The sequence below is a fragment of the Protobothrops mucrosquamatus genome, unplaced genomic scaffold, assembly GCF_001527695.2.
Source record: "Protobothrops mucrosquamatus isolate PMUCROS unplaced genomic scaffold, P.Mucros_1.0 scaffold1245, whole genome shotgun sequence".
NCBI classification, from domain to species: Eukaryota; Metazoa; Chordata; class Lepidosauria; order Squamata; family Viperidae; genus Protobothrops; species Protobothrops mucrosquamatus.
In genome coordinates, this window is record NW_015387452.1 from 76883 (window position 1) to 104042 (window position 27160).

A 27160-nucleotide genomic window follows, 5' to 3' on the forward strand; every position below is an offset into this window, starting at 1 on the left:
ACCTTTAAAGCGCTTCATGGCATAGGACCCGGTTACCTCCGAGACCGCCTTCTGCCGCAGATTCCTTCCCACAGACCGGTACGCTCCCACAGAGTGGGTCTCCTCAGGGTGCCGTCGGCCAAGCAGTGTCGGCTGGCGACCCCCAGGGGGAGGGCCTTCTCTGTGGGTGCCCCTACCCTCTGGAATGAACTACCCCCCGGGATTCGGATAATTCCGGATCTCCTCACCTTCCGTCGCGCCCTCAAGACATGGCTCTTTCAGCAAGCGGACCTGACCTAGGGTGGATTTTATACTGGGTTTTTTAGGAATTTGGAAGACACAACATTAAAATTCGGTTTAATTCGGTTTTAAGGGGGGGATTGTATATATGTTTTGGTTTTAAATATGTTGTGCGCCGCCCTGAGTCCCGCTGGGAGAAGGGCGGCATATAAATTAAATTAATAATAAAAATAATAATAATAATAAGTGCTATTGCTATTCCTGTTCATACCATCCAAACCTGAACTCTTGATTAAGAAGGTGGCTTATGTGGTTCATGAAATTAGGAGGCCTACCATGGAGCTTTTCACACTCTGCAGTAAGTGGTCATGTTGTTCTGCTATGGTCAAGGCAGCTGAGTGGACTTTCTGATAGATTGCCTCCCCATCTCTTGTCTGGAAAATGAATAGGCCTTCCCCAGTATCACACATCCTGCCAGAAAAAGAACAGAGTGTGGTTCCATGTGATCAGAATAATTTATAACTATGCATTCCTACAGCAGGGTCTCTGCTGAGGGAAAAAGAGGAGCAAGAAAGGATGAAACAAAAATAGCAGATAACAGCGTATTCAATTCAGATGAATTTCTGCCTTCCATATTTCTTGCAATGTTACCACATTTCTTCATGCAGAAGTCGATCCTGTTCCAATTTTATGCTGCTTTATAGCTTTTCCATTGCAAAATATTGCTATAGGAGTACATTTCTCTGCAGATTTTGATATGCAATTTTCTATCAGGTGTGTATTGACTGGAGAACTGTAACACAACATGCAGAAATGTGCAAAAATCTAAGGCTCCTTAGAGTCCAGTTTGCATATGGTGCTTGTATTAAAATTTAAACCACAGTTATTAGTCAAACATAAGTATCACACATACATCCTTGGGTAGACAGATAAGCATAAATAATTTCTACATCTGGGGAATGTTAATAAAGGCCATGCAAAGCACATTTAGTGAAAATAAAAGCACACAAAGGGAGAATAGTTACAATTTAAAGTTCATTTCTTTCCTGGAAGGCTACTTTTTAATACCCTTGAACAATGCATTCTTTCTCTACATGACAAGATAACTTACAACACATTATTCCATCTGGAGCCCAGATACAGATTAGAGAAGCAGCAGAAGGATTCAGGTAGTCCTCAACTTTCAGTCACAACTGGGACCAGAATTTCTATTGCTAAGTAAGATGGTTGAGAACACTCAAATTTATGACCTTTTTTGCTATGGTTATTAAGTTAATCACTGCTGCTACTTCTCCAGTCCGTATCTTTGTGTTAAGCAAATCACACAATTGTTAAGCAAATCTAATTTCCCCCCTTGACTTTGTTGGAAGCTGGCTGGGGAAGTTGGAAATGGTGATCATATGACTCCAGGACATTGCAACTGTCATAAACACATTGGTTGCCAAGGACTTGAATTTTGTTCACTTGCACGTGGGGATGCTGCAATGATCCTAAGTTGTAAGCGACTTTTTTTCTGTGTGGTTGAAACTGTGAACAGTTGCTAAATGAATGCTTGTAAGTCGAGGATTACCTGTGTACTACCTTTGAATTTAGATGTGCTGCCATTTTGGCTGACTATTTCAGCCAGGTTAAACTTGTACATTTTAAGAGGACTTTCAGTACAAAAAGATTCCTTTTTTATTCCCCTTTGCAGCAGAAAAGATTTTGCCTCCAGGACTGAATATTCTAATTAATCCATTATTAAATGTTTTTCGTGTCCATCACCCAGGCCAAAATCTGTACACGTGGGTGAATATATATGTGTAAATATATGTGTATATGCACATATGGGAAGTGTGTTTTTATTTTTCTTTTAAAAATGTCCTGAATAAAAAGCACAGGTCTAGAATACCTGTGTTGCATGCAGAAAAGTAACAGGTAGTCCTTGGCTTATGACCACAATTGAGCCCAAAGATGTTTGTTAAGTGAGTTTTGCCTCATTTTATGATCTTTCTTGCCAGACTTGTTAAGTGAATCACTGCAGGTGATGTTAGTAACCTAGTTGTTAAATGAGTCCAGCTTTCCTATTGACTTTGCTTGTCAGAAGATCACAAAAGGTGATCACACGACCCCAGGACACTGCAACTGTCATAAATATTAGTCAGTTGCCAAGCATCTGAATTTTGATCACATGACCATGGGGATGCTGCAACGTTTGTAAGTGTGAAAAATGGCCATACGTCAACTTTTTTCAGTTCCGCTGTAATTTTGAACAGTCACTAAATGAACTGTTGTAAGATGAGGATTACCTGTATAGGTTTGATTCCACAGTATCTTCAGATTGGGCTGAAGAAATTAAAAAAAAAAATCTAAAAGGAGCCAAAGAAGGTTCTTAGTAACCAACGTAATATCAGAAAAGATATACAGTCCAGTCTGAATCATACTTCTATAGCTCCCAGTGTGACAGACCATAATCAGATTCACACTTGTCAAGAGATTTAGAATATTGGCTGTTCTCCCAAAACCAAACAGACCTACTTCCTCTGCCATCAAATATATTAATAGGACAGAGAACAGTTGTTGCTGCTGTATATATGTCTGTTGGTTTGGTGTGTGTTTTGTTAATGCGATATACGAGGGGTCCAATTCAGAGAGAATTTCCTGTTTTCAACATTATGGGGGAAAAAACCCTGCAGAAAATAATTTTCTAACCTTCCAGCTTCAAATGTAAACCAGGTTGCATCCCGTCCATATCGCCGGAGGGCACTTAAAGGCCAATATACGAGTTTTATTCTGGGATTCTGTATGTCCCAAAGACAGATATTTTCAAATGTTATCTGCAAGGTACATTCTCCGTGCACATCTAAATTAGGTGACGGCATCAAATACACATGAAATCTCTCTGGGAGAAAAAGAAAAGTTTTAAATTAAAATCCTTGCAAAACTAAAAGCCAGCATAATCATAATAAATCATGCATCACTTTCATGGCATTTTCCAATATCCAAATTGCTCCATAATTATCCCCACATTTTTTTTTCCTAACAGCCTACAAAATGAAAGAGCAATCTTACATGACTTAGAGAACTTTATTTGATTGTACCACTTCCATTGGCAGAAGAAAATCATATTTTGGAATGTCACTGAAATAAACCACTGGTTGTAGAAAAGTAGTTCACTGAGGATAAAAGTTCAGTGTTGTCTTTTGTCTGACATGCTATTTTGCTCTTTGGTTTACGTATGTGAAGCCACTTCAAAGACATGAGCCCCAGTGCAATTGTTAAAACTTAAAATTCTATGAATTTGGGGTATTGCAAGATTCTACCTACAAACTTTCTGTTTCCCAAATTTAGGAACTCAACAGGTTCTTAGTGGTGTGGAAGAGTAACTTTTGAACAGTCCCAAAACCCTTGGATCCTACAAGGATAAGCCACTGTTCAGAAGGAGATAAAAATTTATGCATATTGTTAAAAAGGATTGATTTCACCTAACAGAATAACAAGAGTTGGAAATGACCTTGGAGGTCTTCTAGTCCAACCCCCTGCTCAAGCAGGAAACCCTACACCATTTTGGACAAATAGTTGTCCAATCTCAGCATTCCTCAGATTCCTAACAACAGCTGAGATTGATTCTCATTTTAAATAATTTCTCCTTTGCTTAAAAACGTAGGATTGAAACATTTAACTAAGCAATGCTGAATCTACCTCTGTTGGGTGACACATAGTTTAACTGGCAAGAGGGAAAGAATGGGGCAAGAGAGAGAGGAGGACAGAATATAAACAGAGATGTGACTTGCAGATAAAAAAAATATGACCAATTTAAAAAATTTAACAAAGGAGCATTTCTGGATTTTATCAAGCCATTTTGAAGGCACCCTGAACGTGTCTACTTGTGGTTATATACAACATGTATTTACATACCATTCTGTTCCCTCTCTACACCAGAAGCCAATAGGTCAGGTTCTCCAAGGCTAATATCATTAATCTGAGTCCCCAGGCACTCAATTTGAAGGACTTTGCACCATTCATCTGCTTCAAGTTCTGCATACAAATGACCAAAAATCTGCAGGTTGGCATGGACCATTTATAATATTTACAGCTACCACAATTGTGCGCGCACACACACACATTAGTCTATGCCATTAGACCTACCTGATTCACAAGCAAAAGTCCTGGATGTGTCATCATTAAAATATATCCCTACAGCATGTTTCCTTGTGCCTTTTGGCAACCGCAATATATTCTTCACATGATTAAGTTCTGTAACCTGGAATTAAAAATGAAAACAAAAAAACAGCCACTCGTGAATCTCATTAAGGTTGTTTTATAATGAATATTCTAGGTAACAAGTGCAACCTGACACATTGACGCCATCCATTTGAGGTAAAGAAAGCAAAAACTCTTTTTTGTTTTCTACAACCACAGGCCATTTCCATAGTCAGGTAAGGTTAACTGTGACTTGACAGGGTCTGGACTGTACCTACTAATGCAGGAAGGGAGAAATGGAAATACAACATAGTACACAGGTAGTCCTCAACTTATGACCACAAATGAGCCCATTTCTGTTGCTAAGCGAGACATTTGTTAAGTGAATTTTACCCCATTTTATGACCTTTCTTGCCACATCTGTTAAATGAATCACTGAAGTTGTCGAGTTAGTAACACGGTTGTTAAGTGAATCTGGCTTCCTCATTGACTTTGCTTGTCAGAAGGTTGCAAAAGGGGATCACATGTCCCCAGGACACTGCAACCGTCATAAATATGAGTCATTTGCCAACCATCTGAATTTGGATCACATGACCATAGAGATGCTGCAAGAATTGTGTGAAAAACGGTGATAAGTCACTTTTTTCAGTGCCATTGTAACTTCAAACGGTCACTAAACCAACTGTTGTAAGTCAAGGACTACCTCTGTGTATTAACTTAAAAGGACAAATAAACAGCAAAGGGCAAACATAATGGTCTGGAATATGGTTTATCAAGGAATTGGATTATGAATGTTGAAAGATTAGCAGGGTGATATACCAGCAGTCCCCAACCTTTACAGGCAACCCAGCGGAGAGGAGAGGAGAGGGGAACCAGCCCACGCAAGCATCAAGCAGGCACGCACTCATGTGCATGCTGGCCCACTACTTGCGCAAGTCAAGTTGCATGTATGCACGCATACATGGCAGCCCATTGCTCATGCAAGTCGAGCTGAGTGCATGTATGCTGGCCTGCTGCTCGCACAAGTACTGGGCTGAGGCCCAGGATTTGGGATCCCCTGTGATATACAGTAGCCTCTTGGAGTTAAAGGGTCCTAAGTCAGCACATGAAAACCACCATACCTACATGTCTGTTATATACAGGTACAAGCAACTATTAAACTCCTAAGCTGCAATGCTCCCAACTTTTATCCACTTGTAAGTGCATCTGCACTGACATGCAGACATATCTTTTCTCTCTGGAGGTGAATGATACCGTACAGAATGTAGAAAAGGAATAAGAAGTAATAAGCTAAAGAAATTAAAGGCATGAAATAAGAAAGAGAAAACTGCTAAGTCAAGTATCTGGGATACCAGAAAGAATGAGATATTTATAGGAACTAGGGGAGGGTGTGTGTTAAACTTTAAATATAGAGTTAGGATGAGAATGTCAGAATAGGTAATCGATAAAGGGTTACTTCTCTTTGTGAAGAAAAGATTCAGACTGTCTGAGAACTTTACTTTACTTGTAAGGAGGAAATACAAAAATGGCAAAAATGGTGGTAGGCTGAGAGAATGGCTCCAATAGATCCCAGGAACAACATCACAGTTCTTGTTTATTTGTTTGTTGTGTTTGTATGTGTGTGTGTGTGTGTGTGTGCGTGCGTGCATGCACATGTGTGTGTCTCTATATTTTCTGTATGTATATAGATATCACACACTCAAACACACACACAGGAGAGATATTTAGGGGACTGGAGGCTAAAACAGAAGAATGGTTGCAGGAACTGCGTATGTCTAATCTAGTGAAAAGGACTAAGGATGGCATGACACAAATGGTCCAATATTTGAGGGGCTGCCACAAAAAAGGGGGGTCAACCTTTTTTCTAAAGCACCAGAAGGAAGAAAAAAAGCAATGGATGGATATTAATCAAGGAGAGAAGCCAATTTCCTGAGAATGAGAACAATTAACCAGTGGAACAGCTTGCCTTCAGAAGTTGTGGATGTTCCATCACCGGAGGCTTTTAAGAAGAGATTAGACAACCATTTGTATGAAATGGTCTAGGGTCTCCTGCTTGAACAGTGGGTCCTTTCCAACTCTGTTATTCTGTTGTTCCTTCAATCTATTGGAGCAACTCTCTCAGTCTACACCATTGGGACCACATTGGCCTTTATTTTCCACATCCTCTCTAGTTCTCCTTCATGCCCTGGTATTTCTCCAGTTTCTCATATTCTTGCCTTATGTTGCTGTCACTTGGCATTGCTACATCTATCACATATGTGTCTCTCTGTGTGATGTGTATACAAATCACACAGAGAGACACACATCCATTTCTATTGAAAACTAACTTTCTTTCTCTCTCAATTATCCATATAACACTTTGTCTTTGGTAGCAGCTTTCTTTTTTTCATTTTTCCCCAGCCTGTTGAAATCTGAATTCTGCTTTTGAACACTTACTCAATTTCTTTGTGAAGGTGACTAGATATAGGTGAGATATGAGCTATTGGTTGCCCATGATGGCTTTGTGAAGTTTAGGAGAGAACAATTTAATAAAAAAAAGATGTTTCTCAATCTATTCCCATTATCAGTTCATCCTTAAAGGTCAGATATGAAAAGAGCAATTGCTCTGCCAAAATTTAAAATGAAGAATGATGGGTTTCAACAAACATTTTGCAAGCCTCACTTCACATTTGGTGCTTCAGAGTTCATCCATCTGAAGAGCAAAATCTGTTTGCTTTGGGTTACTTTTTCCACCCACATCTGCACTTTATCAGCTCATAAAGTAAACAATGATGATTGTTCATTGCCAATGACTATTATCTAGACTGAACAAGGTTCTGATTTCATACTACAGATATCAAGAAAGATTCATCTTCCGAACCCAACATCTGTAAACCAAGACAATAAATACACTGATTAGGCAGAATTTCATTCAAAATTCCAAAGGAGACAATGTTAGCTGGAATGGAGTCTGAAGTCACATTGGATATTTTCAGAAAAGCCAAGCTCAAACTGTTGAGATCCTGGAAAACATAGAGCCCTGTCATATTAGAGCAACACCCCATCACAGGTGAGATGTGAGAACAACAACTTTGTTACATTGTTGCTCATTTTGAATTTTAATTAAGCTACTTATTCAGAATGATAACAGAAAATAACAAAGATTAATAAACAAAGATCACCCCTTAAAGAGATACTTGAACTTCCCTACATTTAGTTTCAGTGAATGACTGCAAGTTTTAACATTATTAGATTGTATCTCTAGCCACATTATGCTAAGCAAAACATATGTACCCTATATGTGATTCCCTGTAGCTACCAGTCCTAGACAACTTTCTATGGGTCAACAGCCCCAATTTGGTCATTTAGGCATCTGATGTTACTAGAATAGTACAGAGATCACAAGATGGAGCATGAGCTTATTTTTCTTGACAGCTTTTCAGATAATTTAAATATTTTAGTAGTTGAATTAGTGAAATGAAAATGTCTGACCTCCCAGAAACCTCTCACATTTTTTAAAGAGGAACCCCCCCTCCCAAAAAACTAGCCATGTTGTCACTGATCTTAGGGTGCTAGAGTGCAAACAGAACATTGATGGCCTTGATGCCCACATCTACCCTACGTTTGAAAGCCCCAAATATGGTATCTGTGGAATCCTTGGTGCTTTCTGAGCTTGGTTATTTCCCTGTGGACATTCCATTACAAACTAGTGATGTTACCTAGTTTGGTAATGAAACAACTGCAGTAAAACAATGAAGCTCAGAGACCACCAAGGACTCAACAGTTCAACCCTGTGTCACAAATACAAATTGTCTTCTGTAGTATCTGTTCTCACAGGGTAACTGCTATAATCTTCTAATAATTCTCCTTATAGTGCTGCTAACTTTTGTTACTTAAAATTAAATTGGTCAGATTTGAATTGAAAACTCCTTTCCAATGCACATTGGAGGATTCAGACACATTTGTCTTAATCATGGCTTTGATGCTGAATTCTCTCCCATACAAGGAAGAGGTTACAATCAGATGAAGAAGCATTTCATTCACAGGTCCTTCCTGATGATGGAAAAGTTCATCCAAGGCCTCATATCTATAAATAAAAGTGTTAGTTATAAGTTAGCCTAAGACATCACCAAGTTGGCTGAACAACTGCAATAAATCACTGAAGTGATAAGAACAAAATTATCAGATCTGGCTCTGTGAAATTAAAACAAATTTAAATCTATGATACTAATTGGAACACCCTAGTAAGTTCAATAACTTCAACAATGGCTGTTCAAGCTTTATAATTCTAAATCTGACCATAAGAAACATTATATAATTAGGTCTTGTCAGCAACGGCAACCCCAATTTTCACCATACATGCTCACCCTGCAGTAGATTCCAAACTGTTGAGTTCTTGATAATAATTGAAGACGTGTATTCACCTCAACTTAACAAAATCTTTCAAAGCCAGTCTATACTGTAAGCTAAAAGGGGGGGGGGATGAAGTCACCTCCAATTCAAGCTCAATTCCTAATAGCATAGGAATAGGGGTGACACGATAGCAGTGTTATAATATCTCAGAGGTTGCCATAAAGAAGAGGGCACCTGAAGGCAGAACAAGAAATAATGGATGGAAACTAGTCAAGGAGAGAAGCAACCTAGAAAGAGAAATTTCCTGACAGTTAAAACAATTAGTCAGTGGAACTGTTTGCCTCCAGAATTGTGGGTGCTCCATCACTGCAGGTTTTTAAGAAGAGATTGGACAACTATTTGCCTAAAATGGTATAGGGTTTCACTGCCTGAGCAGAGGGTTGGATTAGAAGACCTCCAAGATCCCTTCCGTTTCTATTCTATTCTATTCTATTCTATTCTATTCTATTCTATTCTATTCTATTTATATGATATACCCAGGAATATCTTGGCATTATACAAAAGCGGTTCTTCTTAGCTTTTTTCTGGATTTTTTTTTATAAATTCCCAGTATAATATACAAACTATAGAACAGACTTAATAATTACAACAGGTGTTAGGCAACAGAAATCCAGACCACAGAAAAAATGTAAATTAATAAAGTTTTAAACTTTATTAATTCTTATTGAAATATCTTAATACACATTCTTAGATTAAAACTATCCTCAGAATATAAAGTAATCATAGCAACATTTTGTTGGTGGCTAGTAACTCTGAGTTCAGAAACTTTTCTTTTCTTCTGAGCAGGATAAAAAAAATATTTTGGGAAGTTATGCATAGCAAGAAATAAAATTCCCTTTTGAGCGAAAAGGAGAAAAGAATTAATTATTACTGAATTCTAGATACTACATTCAGGCTCTAATTCCTTCATCATTAAGAGATCTTTGGATATAACACATTTTGTATTAATATTAATGTATTAATATTAATAACATTTTGTATTAATAATGTGAATGGGAAAGAGAAAGAAATTCAAGATTTACTTCAATAATTTGTCTACTCCAATTATATACTTTTTATGCCAACCTAAAATTGGCACAATTTCTACAGACAAACAATGAAGAAGATAAAAGAATTGGTTAGAATTAAAATATATCTTTATTTTGATCCTCAGCAAAACAGGTGCAGGTGCATAACGTAACAAATAAAAAAACCAGCATATTCATATTTTTCATAGTACAGAGAAACAAGGAATTGGACTAACCAGCAGATTCATTTCACATAATACGTTTTTCCATATCAAAAATGGCACATTTAATTATGTGATGCAAATTAACAAAGACCAGATCACTGGGTCAATATCTGCATGCAGCAGTACAGACGCTGGTCATGTTGAGAAGAACTGATAAGTCCTTGACCTTTTCTCTGTTTTTTCCCCCCCATGACTTTTGGACATGGTTTCGAAAATCCTTAAGTTTTTATTTCTTAAGATTCCAAGCATGGCATATAATAGCAAAGCTTTAATAATCAATACTGTATACATTATGCATCAGGCAAATGTAGACGGACAAAATTTAAGGGGATTTAAGAAGATTCAAGTTTGCACATGGCTTTTATTTTTTAAATGTTTCTCAAGTCAAATAAAAATGGATTAGCTACCAGAAGCTTATCTTTTTTTGCTCCAAGGCTCTTAAACACCACACCTAAATCCCATTTTTAAATATATTAAGCTGCATTGCCAGAGCTTAAAAAATAGGTAAAAGTCTAGTATAGTTATCATAGCATAGCATGGAATTATACATATATTTTCCAGACAGAGTACATGATAATAGGGACACATACACATTCATTCACTCGCACATTCCTTCCCTCTTTTCTCTCTCTGTCTCTGTCTCTGTCTCTGTCTCTGTCTCTGTCTCTGTCTCTGTCTCTGTCTCTGTCTCTGTCTCTCTCTCTCTCTCTCTCTCTCTCTCTCTCTCTCTCTCTCTCTCTCTCTCTCTTTCACACACACACACAGACACACACTCACAGAGTGGGGGGGTCAGTATTTAGTATATTGATTATATTAACAGTTAACTAAAAGGGCTGAAGACTATTAAATTTGCATGCCTTAAAAATTTATTCCTTTATTTATCTAATTTCTATAGCACCCAATTCAACCAGGTGACTCTGGTTTTTATATAGATACAGGTAATATGATTAAGGTGGGGGCAAGGAATGCAAATAGCAAAGTGGTGATTCAGATCTCATGGTTAAACTGCCATCTTGATTTCCTTTGTCCCCACCCAGACATCCCTAGATTAAGTGCTAATAAAACCAGAACAATCCCAACTTTAACTGTCTTTAAATGACAGTAAATTGTGTATGTCTTTAGAATAGATGAATTGGCACAAAAGACCAATTTAACTCTGGAAGTAATTTGCATAAGAGTTTCATCACAGCAAGAAACTACAGGAGAAGCATCTTATCCAATCCTTTACCTCTTCTTACCTTGTGATAACATCTGAAGTATGCAGCACGCTCATCTGAAAATTTCTCCATTCTTCTGGGCCCTTTGCTGGATGCTTTCTTGAAGACTAGCCAACATCTCTGATAAATCTATGAAAAACATACACAAATATACTTCCCCATGACTTGTATGACAATGCTTTTATGAAAATATACACTTATAAATATCTACACACACCTATCCATCTAGATATATTTAAATCCTCCATCCAGGATTTAAAATTAGGTCTATGCAATTTGTCCCAGTGATTCCAAGAGACTTGAAGTTCGATTATTTTGGGACCCATCTCAGCAATTATACATCACAAACCACATCTTAGTTTTGAGTTAAATGATTATACTGTTATAGACCAGTAAATAATTCAAAATCATTGTGCAACTATGAACATTTTCAGATGTTCTGCACTTACCGCTTTTTTTTCCTCTTACATTCACTCATTAATTCATAATCATATTAGACATGGAAGCCATATTTCTGAATGACTAAATTAAACAAGGAGAGAAGCAACCTAGAACTAAGGAGAAATTTCCTGACTGTTAGAAGAATTAATCAGTGGAACAACCTGCCTCCAGAAGTTGTGAATGCTCCAATACTGGAAGTTTTAAAGAAGAAATCTGACAACCATTTGTCTGAAATGGTATAGGGTTTCCTGCCTGAGCAGGGGGCTGGACTGGAAGACCTCTAAACTTCCTTCCAACTCTGTTATTCTGTTTTCTTTTATGCTCTTTTGTTTCAATGTCCCTAAGAAGTTCACAGATTACAAAAGAATCCTTTTGTAACTTTTTTGGCTCTGTGGTGTTTTCATGTCATTTAGCTTTTTTCAGATACTACATATGGGATAAAACAGGGGTAGTCAACCTTGGCTCTTTTATGACTCATGGACTTCAATTCCCAGAATTCCTGAGCCAGCTTAGCTGGCTTAGGAATTCGGGGAGTTGAAGTCCACGAGTCATAAAAGAGCCAAGATTGACTACCCCTGGGATAAAACATATTTTAGTATTTCTAGACTGCTCTCAGTGAGACTTTCTTTTACAGCTTGACTGATTGTCTTAAGCAGTTTAGAAAGCAAGGAGTAATATCAATATCAGTCACAGTCACTGTCCTCCTCCTCAGTATTCCTCAACCTTGGCAGCTTTATGATGTATGGACTTCCAGAATTCTGCAGCCAGCTTCCAACTGGCTGTCCCTTCCAACTTTATTATTATTATTATTATTATTATTATTATTATTATTATTATTATTATTATTATTATTATTATTATTATTATTATTATTATTATTATTATTATTGGCAGTTTCTGTGCATTGAACTCAACAAGGTAAATAGGGGGAGGGGCTGTTCCATTTTATTTCATGCAACAAAACACCACTGAATGGTTCTGATGTCCCTTCCCCATTTACTTATCCTCCAATCATTTACATCAGTAGGATATCACTCTGGACCAAATACCTAAAACCTTACAATTTTGTATTCTCAAATCAGTTACTTAAAAACATGTCTGTTGTTTATTATATTGTCAAAAAAGTGTCAGAATAGACATCAATCAACAGTTGGAAGAGAGAATGCAAGCCCCACCTCAATTCATGATGATGATGGTGATGATGACGCAACACATCATCAAGTTGTTCTTGACCAATAGTAACCACATAGATTTTGTCCATGAGGATCTGCCCCTAATCTAATTCTTCAGCTCTTTCAATAGTGCACACAACACTACTGTAACTAATTTCACCCACCTTGCTGCTGGTCATGTTCTTCTCTGTCCTTCCACTTTTCCCAGTATTAGACCCTTGTCTAGAGCAGGGGTGTCAAACTCGCCACATCATGTGATGTGTCATGACGTATTGTGACTTCTTTCCCATTGCCGGAGCTGGAGTTGGCGCAGTTTCGACATGACACATCCGGCCCGCAGGGTGGCAGTTTGACACCCCTGGTCTAGACAATTATGTCTTGATATAATGATATCATATAAATGTTCAAATGGGGTAGAGGCTGCAGTACATTGCAGCTTGTGTTATCTTAACAAAAGTGTCAGAACCTGCAGATGCCTTGGAAAGAATGTAGGATTGGGAAGAGTCTTGAGAAAGTTCAGCTTCAAATGAATTATGCTCTTACTTACTTTCCCCTTTTTGCTTAGGTTATTTTTTTAAAAAAAATCTGTTTCAACCTTATGTTATTCACCCAGTCATCAAATGTGATGGCCATAAAAATGATTAAATGTTGTTTAGCAGGAATAGGAAATGTAGTTTGGGAGGATCTTATATAAGCATTATATAGTCAAAAACATCTGAAGATTTTGATAAGTGTAAATATTTATATATCCTGGTTGCAATGCTTTGATATGTTGGAATGTTAGAAGATAAATGGGAATGCAGGATAAGCTTAACTTTTATTCATTGACCATGTAAGTCAGTTATAATCACATAATGACAACCACTACCTCTGATTTAGTCTACATTTAGTGCATAATCTCCAAATCTCAATGGAGAGTTTATAATTGAAAAACCTAGCTGAGTTTTTGGATTCTTCCCAGCTCCTTATTTTATCTTGTCTGATGAAGAGCTCTTTTCTTCTCTGCTCTGTTCAGTCCTGATAAATGTACTGATCTACTATGGTTAATAGATTTTTCTTTAAAGACCAAATGTTACTGTGTTTACTTTACAGAAGGCAGGAATTTCTGATTCCATATGATGAGATAGAATATAGCAAGCTGGGTTCCCAGGAGGTACGGGGTGCACTCCAGACAAATAAGAGTAACTCAGTCAAGATATCTTGTGTGAGAGAAAGAAGGTGAAGACAGCTCCTCCCTAATAAGTCCCGGAGTATATGATAGATGCATATAATAGAATGCTTAGCCTGGCAAGATTCTGTCTATAGGTATGGACCAATAAAGAATTCAGTTTGAAAGAATCACTACATGTCTTTCTTGGTTTGGGGGCCTAACAAACTAGGACAACTAGGACAACTAAGTTCAGTACCACCAAGAATCTGAGCTAACTGAAATGGACATAAATGACACAACATTTATAAGCTAAAAATGCAGGCATTGTAACTACAGAGAGTCTACTATTTCACACTTCAAAACAGCAACAGTTATTAACATACAATTGTTATGTTGTACATAACAACTGTAACATACAATCAGGCTTGTTCTTTGTTAAAATCCATTTCCTTGGTAACAACTTCTCCTGCTGTGGCTTTAGAAGGCAGTGCACCAGTAAGTACCTCGTATTTATAAGGGCAAGACTTTTTGAAAGATTTGTAATTTCTTAAAAATTACAGGTAGGTAGATGTAACCTCTGGAACAGAAATTTGATGACTAGAAGATTAAATTTCAGTCTTCATGTTTCCCTCTTTTAACCAGGACATATGCAATCAAGCCATCTTTTGTGATATCATATTGATATCACAATTGATTCAACTTACCACAGTCAAACTAATTGCAGAAAGTTTTTGAATTTTATGAACATGCCACAAAAAGATCACCCACTGTACAGGTAGATGGTCACTTAACACTGATTTGTCAAAAGGCAAAACAATGAGATAATAATAATAACTTTATTACGGTCAAAGGCCAGAGCAAAACAATGAGAATTTTCCTTAACAAGGCCCCCATGTTAGACCTTTTTCTTTTTTCTGGGTAGGCGAGATTTTATCCAGACAAAGCATTTGACTGAAAATCCTCAGGTTGCATTTCTTAAGTATACCTGTGAGATCTTTGTAAAGCTCATGGGCCACTTTAAATTAAAATCATGTTGGATGAACAGTTGAATAGCTAATAAAAGTAATGAAGAGCAGGTATTCTATCTGGAAAATAAGGCCAGTTGTTGGAGGATATATTATAGAATTCTAAAACAGACTGTGCTGAAACTAACAATGTATATGTGATGAGACACACATGTTGATAACCTTCTGCAAGGTGGATGCTATAGGACATATTGTCAGTTACTTTATTCTTATCACAAAGGAGGACGACATTAATGAACTGGACTCTGAAGCAACAACTTCTCTGAATACAGACGTTAACAGAATAATAACAAAATAACAAAGTTGGAAGCGACCCTGGAGGTCTTCTAGTCCAACCCCCTGCTTGAGCAGGAGACCTTAGACCATTTTACACAAATAGCTGTCCAGTCTCTTCTTAAAAGCCTCCACTGATGGAGCACCCACAACTTCTGGAGGCAAGTCATTCCACTGATTAATTGTTCTCGCTGTCAGGAAATTTCTCCTTAGTTCTAGGTTGGTTCTCTCCTTGCTTAGTTTCCATCCATTGTTTCTTGTCTTGCCATCTGGTGCTTGAGAAAATAGATTGACCCCCTCTTCTTTGTGGCAGCCCCTCAAATATTGGAACATTGCTATCATGTCATCCCCAGTCTTTTACTTTATATTACTTATGAACTTTCAAGTACGAACAATTCTATCCACAACTGCAATTTAGAAGATCCGGGAAGTCGAGAAAAGACTGGGAAGGGTTAGTTTCTGGTATGCTGGATATGTATATGGCACACTAGAAACTAACTCTTTCCTGTTGTCTTCTACCTTCTTTTCCCAACTTCCTTTGCTGCCACTATGTAAAGTAAGAACTATATTACACCTGTTTTTTTATGTTTGTAAGATTTGAGAACAAAACTGACTTATGAACAGCCCCTTGGAACTTAAGCTGTTCATAAGTATAGCACTGTCTATACTAGGTAAAGCACCAGGAGTCCATCATTAGTGTAATATCCCAACAGGTATCTTATAGGCATCATCTCAACGTAGTAGCTTATGTTACAAACTTGGAATTCTATACTGTAAATACCATTTTTTCCCTATCACTAGCCTGTAGTTTCTTTTCCTCCATAAGCCCAACAGTAAATTAAATACAAAGTTAAAAATAATACAGTCCAAGTTTACAACTATCTAGTCCCAAAATTATATTGGACGCAACTTTCAAGCAACCATCCTATTTAAAGAAAGTAAAGTGAAACTAGATGGGGAAAGGGATCTGGAATTATGGTTAAAAAATGAATCCATGCCTTTATTATCAAAGCATTGATAAAATGAATACATTCCACCCCATTAAATGACCATTAAAAAGTCTATTCTATTAACATCGTCAACTATAATTATATGCATTCTGGTTTTACATCCCTATTTCTAATATGTTTTTCTCTAAATTTCTTATTTCTCACCAGGCACAGGCAGAAATGAAAGAGTACTCAAAAGAGCATTATTTTTTTAGGGTTGTTTTTTTTAGTTTTGCCAAATCAAATTACAATTCCCTTTACATATCAAATATGTTTGCCAGGTGCCAAGAGATCTGTTCTTTGAGAAATGCAACTGAAGCCAAGAACCTTTTGGAATGCATTAAATAAACTGCATTCTGTTTAGATTGTTTCCCATTCTGGAAGTTTTAAATAATTGCCTTACTGACCCCCAGAAGACATGAATTAGATCTTCTGTCAGCAAAGCCTCAGATCTACCATTTGTTGTTTTTGTCCAGTTGCTGAAATCTCACATTTAGGATGTCAGATATCGAAAATGCATACTACCACAGCAGAAGAATGGTGATCCTTGATTGTACAATACGCAAGAGTAAGAAATCAAAATCTCTACATTTGATGAGGATGAGGAAGGAAGGAAGGAAGGAAGGAGGGAGGGAGGGAAGGAAGGAAGGAAGGAAGGAAGGAAGGAAGGAAGGAAGGAAGGAAGGAAGGAAGGAAGGAAGGAAGGAAGGAAGGAAGGAAGGAAGGGACTATAACAGTTGACTTTCAGAATGCATCTGTAGCTTGTGAAGACCACAGCTCTCCCCAGTTGCATCCCATTTAGTCATCTATGGAAATTCTCAATCATCCAGGTCATGGCTGTCCCTGCCTTTTGGAAAAAGCACTTTTGGGAATCCCATTTAGTCCCTGCCACCAGGATCCATCCACGATTCTACCTGGAGCAAACCCACGTATCCAGAGGTGACTTTTCTTTTTTCTTTTTCTTTTTTCAGACCTGATTTTGCCCTTTCATTAAGCACCACTTCTTTCCTTAAGCCCCAGAGATGAAGTGAGTTGAAGGATCCCATTAAGCAGAAACAATGGATCCTTCATTGGACAGCTTTTCTGCATGTATACAATGGAGAATTCTTTACTTGGAGTGGATAAAATTACTTAATCGCCCTTCTTGTAGGCCATCATGAATAGATCAAGGCCAAACCTAGCGAGCAGGGCCTACCACACATTTGATTATTCCTCCCAAAATGACAGTATGTTTTGTATTCTACATTTTTAACCAACAGTGAAGCAGTTCCAAATTGCAATTAATGTTTAAAACTTACATCCATTCAACCTGTTGTCTATTCAACAATTCTACAGATTCTGATCTCAGATTTTGTAAAGGAAGGGAGGAAGCCATTCTATACATTGACCAAATTAGAAAGGCCCCCAAATGTCCTCCAGCTATATCCTTCAGAAGCATTTAGGTCAGGGGTCTTCAAGCTTGCCCCTTTTAGGACTTGTGGACTTCAACTCCCAGAATTCCTCAGCCAACATACCTGATTTAGGTCTATAAATAAGATTCTTGAACATTAAGCATTAAATGTTTAATAATTAATTTTTGTTAATTAATTACATTATTGTTTCCGTGAATGCTATCATATCCATTCATAGCAGTTAGTCATATAATCTACTGTTTGTGTCTTTCTGCTCAATTGAACGTGGGTAAATGAAGCTGTTTGAAGAACACAATTCAATAGAGGCTCTCATTTTTCTTTGCTTTTCCTTTTTTCAAGCTACTATCTTTGACAACCCATTCAGGTGATAAAACTGTTGTCAAAGCATCAAGCAGAAAGTCTCATCCCAGAGCATCAACATGTTTTGGATTTATTCTAAACATGTATTGGGAGGAGAGGAACTTCAAATTTAGTCTACTACTTTATTTTCCTTTGGGAAAAGTATCAAGGCTCAAAAATTCAACATCCATCTTTTGCAAGCAAGATAGCTATAGCATCTCCAGATAGCACTGGGGGGGGGGGAACCTTCTCTTTGAAACATTGGTAGATGTTGGAATTAACCATTGTTCATTGCTCTCTGCTAACCCAGGAATGGCCAGCCCATGACATTATGGTGTTAATCTTCAAATCTTGACAATTCCAGATAGAGTGGATAATGACAAAGGAAGCTGAGAGTTGAGGTTCAGCAACATAAAAAAAAGGCCACAACTTGTCCAACTTTGAACTATGTCATTCATAAATCACAACTGGATGGATCCACCCACTGAATCAAGCTATAAACCATATACTTAGATATATAGTAAAAAAGAATAAAAGCGAGCACCAAGAGGAATGGAATATAAAAGTTTTAAAAAATTTAATAAGCCGAGCTTTCGTCAGAACCGTCTGACATCATCAGGGCGTTAAAACAGCAGTCTGGGAGAAACCCTTATAAAGTGTGTGTGTCAATTGCCTGCATCCGGCTTCTGCTACACGTCACCGGGCCCAGCTGCTCCTGCCGTGCTGGAGGCAAGGTGCCTACTCCCGTGTAGGGGGTCCCTTTAAGTGTTTTGACGGCTTTCTCCACTCCCGTCCTCCAGGTGGGCGTGACCAAAGAGTCACACCCACCTGGAGGACGGGAGTGGAGAAAGCCGTCAAAACACTTAAAGGGACCCCCTACACGGGAGTAGGCACCTTGCCTCCAGCACAGCAGGAGCAGCTGGGCCCGGTGACGCGTAGCAGAAGCCGGATGCAGGCAATTGACACACACACTTTATAAGGGTTTCTCCCAGACTGCTGTTTTAACGCCCTGATGATGTCAGACGGTTCTGACGAAAGCTCGGCTTATTAAATTTTTTAAAACTTTTATATTCCATTCCTCTTGGTGCTCGCTTTTATTCTTTTTTACTATGACTATACCCAAGAGTCGGATTTTTAGCATAATCAATTCTCACTTAGATATATAAATTTCATCTTATTAATATAAGAGCATAAATGAAATCCTTCTGATTCCTGCTTTGGAAAACCATTATCTTATCCCTGTTCCAAGAACCAGAAAAAAAATATTTTGCTTCCCACTTTCCCTTTCATCATTCCTATACCACTATTCCTGAGCCAGGAAGGGAGGAAGGAAGAAAGGTAGGTAGGTAGGTTACGGAGGCATCCTCAAAAGCCACATCCATTCTACTACAAAACATAACCTGTGTTCAGGTGAAAAATTAGAGTAATATCACTGTTTAGCGAGTTCAATGAAATGCATTGTCAGGATTTCATTTTTTGTTGTGTATAAGAATTGCAGAAAAACATGCATAAGGACAAAGACTTAATGTATCCCTGAGTGCTGATTCTTCAAAATGATTAATTTGCTGCTTTCATTAAAGCCAAGGAATAGCAAGGGCTTCACTTTTCTCTATTGATCCCAAGCATATGGCAACTATTAAGGCAGGTTTTTCACAGCAAAGAAGCTAAGCAGTAGCAGTTTGTTCTAAACAAGGAGGATCAGATATCTGAAGGAATGCCAGAAATAAATGAAGTTGGGTCATTTCCACCAGCCCCAGACAGACATTTACAACTTCAGCTCAACATCTGCTTAAACAAGCTGCCAATAACTAGGAAAGCTCACCTAATGGCACTTTAAAACACTGAAGATGTAAGGGGAAAAGACAATTAGTAGATTCTGACAATAGGCCTTGGCATGGCTCTTAATTGTGATCTACATTAGAATTAAGTTTCTCGTCTCAGCCTTTAAACATTTCTGCACTCTGAGCTATGACAAATGCCTCCATTAAACCAAGAAAGAAGTTTGCGAACAGAGTTTGTTCATTGTGACATAATTTGCTTAACCGTACAGGGAATCATTGGTTAATGACATCAACAGGGACTGGAATTTCTATCACTAAGCAACACCATGTGACCGCATCCCTCAGTGATGGCAGTTCCTGCATTTCCTGGTTGTTAAGCAAATCACTGTGGGTCATTAAGTGAAGATGTCACATGGTCTCCATTTGCAATCTCCTGCTGGCTTCCCCATTGATTTTGCTTGTAGGACGCTAGCAAAGCAGGTTGCAAATGGTGATCTTGTGACCGTGGGACATTGTAACTGGGAATCGGGTATCCAGACTATGATCATGTGATTGTGGAGGGTGCTATGACAACCAGAACTTCAAGGCTCAATTGTAAGTACCAAAGATTCACTGTTGTGGCAGGTTTGAACAGCCACTGAACAAGTTCTCATTAAGCAAGGACTGCCTGTAATTTATTGAATAAACTGCTGTTGGAAGGGTACACATAACATACTATTCCGAACAATGGTTGGCCCAGTGGCCAAGATCCTCAGAAGGATTGAAAGCTATAATCCTGCTGAAGACACATCACACATGTAAATTGAATTTTCAGGAATTTTGTCTTTAAAAATATCTTATTGGTGTTGTTATTTTGTTTCACATTTTAGGACTAATATGAATGTTGATTTCAAAATGAGAGACAGCATCCCATTAGTTTGCAGCAATCATAATGAGAAAGAAAGACCTCTGAGAGTTGCAAAACTTTGACTCTCAAGCAGGATATTATAGGATGCCAAATAAGAACATAATCTCATGAGATTTCAGCTTTCCTAGGTAATATTGCAAGATTTTTTTTCTTTTTTTATGACTACCTAAAACTATTTAGAGCTCACAATGAAATTCTTTTACCTCAGATGATTAGAGAAATAATGAAATGTATACCACTGGACTTATTTTAAAAACATAGGAAAAATAGGCAATTTAAGGGGAAAAAAACAGTACTTAAAGACAAGACATTTCTTCTGGGTTTCAAACAGCAACCTTCCCTGTACAAAACAAATGTTATAACCATTATGTTATTAGAGCTTTCCTGATAAAGGAAGTTCTAACTCAGGCATGTCAAACTTGCGACATCACGTGATGTCGCGCAATGTATGATGACGTTTTCCCCATTGCCGGCAATGGGGTGGGCGCGGTTTCATCGTGATGCATCCAGCCTGCAGGCCGGCAGTTTGACATGCCTGTTCTAACTGATTAGAGCAAGGGTCTTCAAACTTGGCCCTTTTATGACTTGTGGACTTCAACTCCCAGAATTCCTCAGCCAGGCACGCTGGCTGAGGAATTTTGGGAGTTCAAGTCCACAAGTCATAAAAGGGCCAAGTTTGAAGACCCCTGGATTAGAGTATGTTAAGCATTTAACCAAGATGGGAGGCCTTACTGCCTCCATGAAGTAGAAATGGATTGCTGGCATTAACCTGAAACAAACTACTGCATATTGTCTGAAATGGACAAGAATGCTCAATGCTTCACAGAAGCAATTTCTGGAAATAAAACAAAAAAACATACTCAGAAATCACTTGGTCAATAAGTAGGAGAATATATGGATGACAGTCAGCCCCACAAGGTAGACTAGACCAGGAAATCAACTTCACAGGAAGGTTAAAACTTCAGATGGACTTCATGTTGCATATCCTACTGATTTAACTGTGAGTATGAACAACTGCTGTAGGACAATTTGAATATGCAGCTTATCAGTTTGGCTTTTTCCAGCCCCCAGGTGCTAGCTGAAGTAAGACTTGAAAGGACCCCTAATTATTTGCAAGACACTGTTGATCTCTTTTTAATGTATAGGAAAGTATCTTAATCTCCTAATCCTCATTTTTCCCCTCATTTAGGCATGCTAAATTAAGGTTTCTCTTCTCACTATTGCTTGGCCATTGGTCGCCTGTTCTGCTTGAAATTCCATTTATTGCAGGATCCTTCAATGATCTCTTTCTCACTTGAATCTCATTGAAAAGAGCTTTCATCTTACTGGAATAACAATGGTCTTGCAGGAAATGACCAAAGAAAGGTAATTTTACCATTTTAATATGTGTGTGTCTCTGTGTCTACATGTTATAATATGAAAACACACTGTGCTAGCCTACAAAGTAATGGTACAGGGTCATTTCAAAAGAAAATGTGTGACAGATGTGTGAAAACATTACTTTAAACGATAGCAGGAGACAAAAAGTGCTACTTTTACATAACATGAAGTTAAGCTATGCTGTATGTTGGTACATTATCTGACTGTGGTCTTAGTTTAGATACCTCTATTTTGAAACAGGAATGGTTTCAAAAGGAGGCAAGAATGAGTGAGTCATTTGTTCTTGTGTCTTTCTTCATTTATAAAGTTCTTTATTTTTTTATTTATTAATTGATATCAAAACATAAATACCCATCTTCCCGATAGGGCAGTGATGGTGAACCTTTTAGAGACCGAGTGCCCAAACTGCAACCCCAAACCCACTTATGCATCGTCGAGTGCCAGGTGGGTGTGGCCCATTGGCTGGGTGTGGCCCATTGGCTGGGCGTGGCTACAGTGGTAACAGCAGACTGGGTGGGACTAAGAAGTTCAATCAATCAATTCCAACTTTGCAAGATCTTTTTTTCCCCACGAGAAGTTGAAATTGACTGATTGAACCTTTTTTTTTTTTTTTTTTTGCACATGGTGGCGGAGGCCTAAAGCGAAAAGGTTTTATAAAACCCAGCTGAAGGCCTAGGACTGGGGCGACGGCGCGCGTGCCCACAGAGAGGGCTCTGAGTGCCACCTCTGGCACCCGTGCAATAGGTTCGCCACCACTGCGATAGGGCAACTCTTTAACAATGCAAACAGTTCTATTATTTCCATTTAAAAAATAATAATTTGGGGTACACAATCCACATTAAGAAATCTATATTTTCGATGGCACCTTCCCCCTACAAGGCTAGCAAAAATAGATAAAAAAAACCTCACCAACATGATGGAAATGTAGAAGGCTTCCAGGGACTTACTATCACATGTGGTGGGAATGTTCAAAGGCGCAAAAGTTTTGGAATCGGATAAAAAATTGGCTGGAAGAAATACTATTACAAAAAATTGATTTAAAACCAGAAATCTTCTTATTAGGGATTATTAATGATAAACTCAGCAAAGCATCTTTTTACTTACTATTGCATATTTTAACCGCAGCAAGATTGCCATACGCCCAAAAATGGAAAGGAAAGGAAACCCCCACTGAGGAAGAAATAATAAATAAAATTTTATCCTGCGCTGAAATGGACAGGTTAACTCTAGAAATTAAAAATAAAACTGAAACAGAGTATTATGAAATTTGGAAAAATTTTGTATGATTGGTTAGAGATAAGGAGGATCGCTGAGATGATTATCGATTGACTAGTTGATATCATAAGGACTTCTTATTAGTACTTATATTAGGACACAACTGAAAGATATGTAAATACAACGTTGACGATTGAAAAATGGTTTATCAAAAAATTTACAGATGTTATATGCACAGTTTGTTATACTCTGTCCTGTTATAGAATATATTTTAAGTTTCTGTTTTTCTTTCTGCAACATAAGGTAATACTAATAGCACTGATGAAGCCAGGGAAGTTGAATCATGTCCATTTTTGTTTTTAAAATGTACATTTAATAAAATTTGTTTTTTAAAAAAGAAATCTATATTTTCTAATTGATGCCATGGGCTGTAGGCACTAGCCACCAGGGATCTAGTGCCAAAAGACCACACTGGGTGAGAGTGATAAATGGATTGGGTTGGTTTGTCCTTTCATTCACAGACTGCTGGGCATGCCTTATGATATGCAACTGAACTACCATTGGTCTATCAAAAATGCCTCTCTACTGGTTTGAATGATCAAAACTCCTCTGTGTTCCACTTCTCTCATATTGTGTCTTATCATTGACACAGATTTTTCTCTCTGCTGAGAACTATAGGCCTTCCTGTATTTTTAAATCTATCTATCTATCTATCTATCTATCTATCTATCTATCTATCTATCTATCTATCTATCTATCTATCTATCTATCTATCTATCTATCTATCTATCTTTTTTTTTCTATTGTTCTATCATCTATCTATATCTATCATCTATCTATCTACTTTGGGTAAGCAGTGTTATGTAAAACACAGAAAAAAGTAATAAGTAGTGAGCAAAAGAAAAGTGAGTCAAAAGCAGATAAAAGGAAAGTTAAATTTACATCAACACCACTCATCATAACATTTCCTACTTTTTATCTTTGCAAATCATCCTATCTTCTATCACATCCATACTCAGATTTGACATTGCCTTTTGCTCTTCATATTGAGTACCTATCTCTTTTTGAGGACCTTATCAACTCCATCCAACCATGACATTTTTGATCTTCCCTTTCCTTTCAAATTATTGAGTCTTCCTTCAGATATTTGTTTTGCAATCTAATTTTCATTCATTCTCTTTACATGTCCAAAGCACCTTAATTTAGTTATTTCATACTGATCACTCACATTAAGTTTCTGCTGACATACACAACTCTCTTCTATACAACAAAACTGAGCAGAAGATCCATTTTATAAATCATGTTTGCCTCTTTAAGCAAAAAATTATTCCTCACAGCCACTCTAATAATGTCTACTGTCTTTCTAGCTGCATTTTCTTATTTTAAAATTTTGCTAAGAAAAATCCTGGAATATGAATGCTATGCATAAAACCACTCAGTGCATTGTGACACTTCTGCAGAGAAACAATAGAGCTTGTGACCTTGTCAGTGATGGAGAATGAGAACATTCAAACCACCTCTCCTATGAAGTACAGCAGAACTTATGGCCTGCCCATTAGAGGCAGCTTGGTCTGGTGGTTAAGACATCAAGCTAAAAACTGGAAAACTATGAGTTCTGCTCCTACCTTAGGCATGAAAGCCAGCTGGGTGACTTTGGGCTAGTCACTGTCTCTCAGCCCAGCCCAATCCACAGGGTTGTTATTGTGGGGAAAATAGGAGGAGGAAGGAGTATTAGGTATGTTCACCAGCCTTGAATTATTTATCAAAACAATAAAGGTGGAATATAAATAAAAAAAATCAATAAAATTAAATTACTTGCTAGCATGTGGCTTCTGTCTATAAACTAAAAGTGGCCCGTAGAGAAAATTACACATCTGTTCTTAATGCTTCTTCTCCAAGGTTCAGAATAATTGTAAGAATAACTTTGCAAAGCTTAGACCTTTCACAAAAATTGTAGCAAGCATTAGAAATAGCTAAGTTCTGAATAGTGTATTTTGTGGGCTATTAATTCAGCTTCCTTTTTCATATTTTAATTTAAGTGGGAGATTTATTGTACGCATCTAGAAAAATTACAGCGTGGTCAAAATTTACAGATATTTGGAGCTATTACAATAACCAATTGTTTCACATTCTTGTGCTGGAAATTTTCAACTTTATTACACAATACAGTCCAGACAGGAGAACATCTAGGCCTGACAGTAAAAAAAAAACCTTAAATGGGGTTAAAAGGTTAAATGCTTATAATGGAATTCAAGTGGATCTGTTTTGAACTTAGGTCTTTTTTTAAAAAAAAAAAAATTAATCTGGCTCACTCAAGTCCCTTTCTTCTTTATGTCTGTTTTTCCTCTTTCTTTACCACTTTCTATATATTTATTATGAGTCAGGCTTTGAGAACTGAGTAAGATCATTCATGGATTAATCTGATCATTAGATTTATATAACAGCTTTTCATTCAGCTCAAGGCAATGTGTGAATCACACTCACCTCTAAATTCTCCCTAGAATAGTGACCTTGTGAGATTGATTAGGTTGAAAGTGTCTGGTTCAAGGATATTCAATGAGTTCTATAGTTGTTGGCCTTACTGATCCTAGGTCTCCCTAGTCTCAGTTCAATAAATTAGCCCCTGCACTATACTGATTTCCAGAGAGAAAGAATATAGCAATAGCTTCGCCTAACATACTTTCTTATGAACTTCCCAAAATACATCATTTTAAGAGGACGAAGAGAAGTAGGATGTCAGCATCATATATTCTAAACCAGTGTGTTTCATACTTGGCAACTTTAAGAGATGTGGACATGCTGGCTGGGGAATTCTGGGAACTGAAGTTCACACATCTTAAAGTTTTCAAGTTTGAAAAACACTGTCCTAAACCAAGGTTTTTAAACTATATTCTGCAGAACCATGGGATTTTGTGAAGGTTCTTGGAGAGATTAAAGATAAATTCACTCGAGCACTTTTTAATCCCTAGAGGTGTGACTCTTTATCAGAGATTCTAGGAAACAAACAAACACATAATTATACATACATGTAGTTTTTTTATCCCAGGGATTCCATGGAACATGAATGAGTCTCTTTCACTAATAAGATGTACAGATGTATTTTATATACCTAACCACTGCTTTAGGATTTTAATGTCCTTCAGATATATTGAAATGGTTGAGAGTCTAGAAATGAGGTATAAGTCCTGAAAGAAGAAGCCAGGATAGAGAAGACAGTTTTAGACATTACTCGGGGTTATCTTGATAAAATGAAGGGTTATCACTGCAACAATATGTAGTTCAAATTCCTCTATCCACAAATCACCACCGACATCCAACAATCTTCATAATTAACACTATAGTTAAACCAATCCATAATAGATGTTGTGATACTATACTTATATGCCTGGAATTCATTAAGCATGACATGTTATCACTCTCCTGCTGCTTTAAATGTGTTTGTTAAACACATTTCCAAAGTGCACATATTACATTTTACAACCTCTACTGAAATATGGCAATGCTCAAAAGTGGAAAAAATGAGTTTTAACCACTTTCTTTCTGAAAGTGATTTGTCATAATTTGTCACACGAGGAAAAATACAGAATTAAGCAGTCATACATTCCAAGGCACCCATCATTCACCCATAAGATCAAAGAGGTTGCCACAGTAATTCCATCACTGCAATGATGGAAATAGTTCCATAAAAGTCTTGCATGCAAGATTCATGTGGAGCAAATAATGTATATTGCTTATACGAACAACAGGTGGATAGATAGATAGACCGACAGACAGACAGAGAGACAAAAAGACAGAGAGACAGACAGACAGACACACACACACACACACACACACA

General features: G+C 37.5%; 1 protein-coding gene across 1 annotated transcript in view; it reads right to left on the reverse strand.

Moving 5' to 3' along the window:
• The window catches only part of DOK5 (docking protein 5), a 57087-nt gene that overhangs the window by 9290 nt on the left and 20637 nt on the right, over positions 1 to 27160 (reverse strand). Inside the window, exons 2-6 of the mRNA XM_015821079.1 lie at positions 11263 to 11370; positions 4348 to 4462; positions 4117 to 4236; positions 2911 to 3100; positions 555 to 690 (exon numbers count right to left, since the gene is read on the reverse strand). Of these exons, the coding sequence (XP_015676565.1) occupies positions 555 to 690; positions 2911 to 3100; positions 4117 to 4236; positions 4348 to 4462; positions 11263 to 11370 (669 nt within the window). The remainder of the gene's footprint in view (positions 1 to 554; positions 691 to 2910; positions 3101 to 4116; positions 4237 to 4347; positions 4463 to 11262; positions 11371 to 27160) is intronic.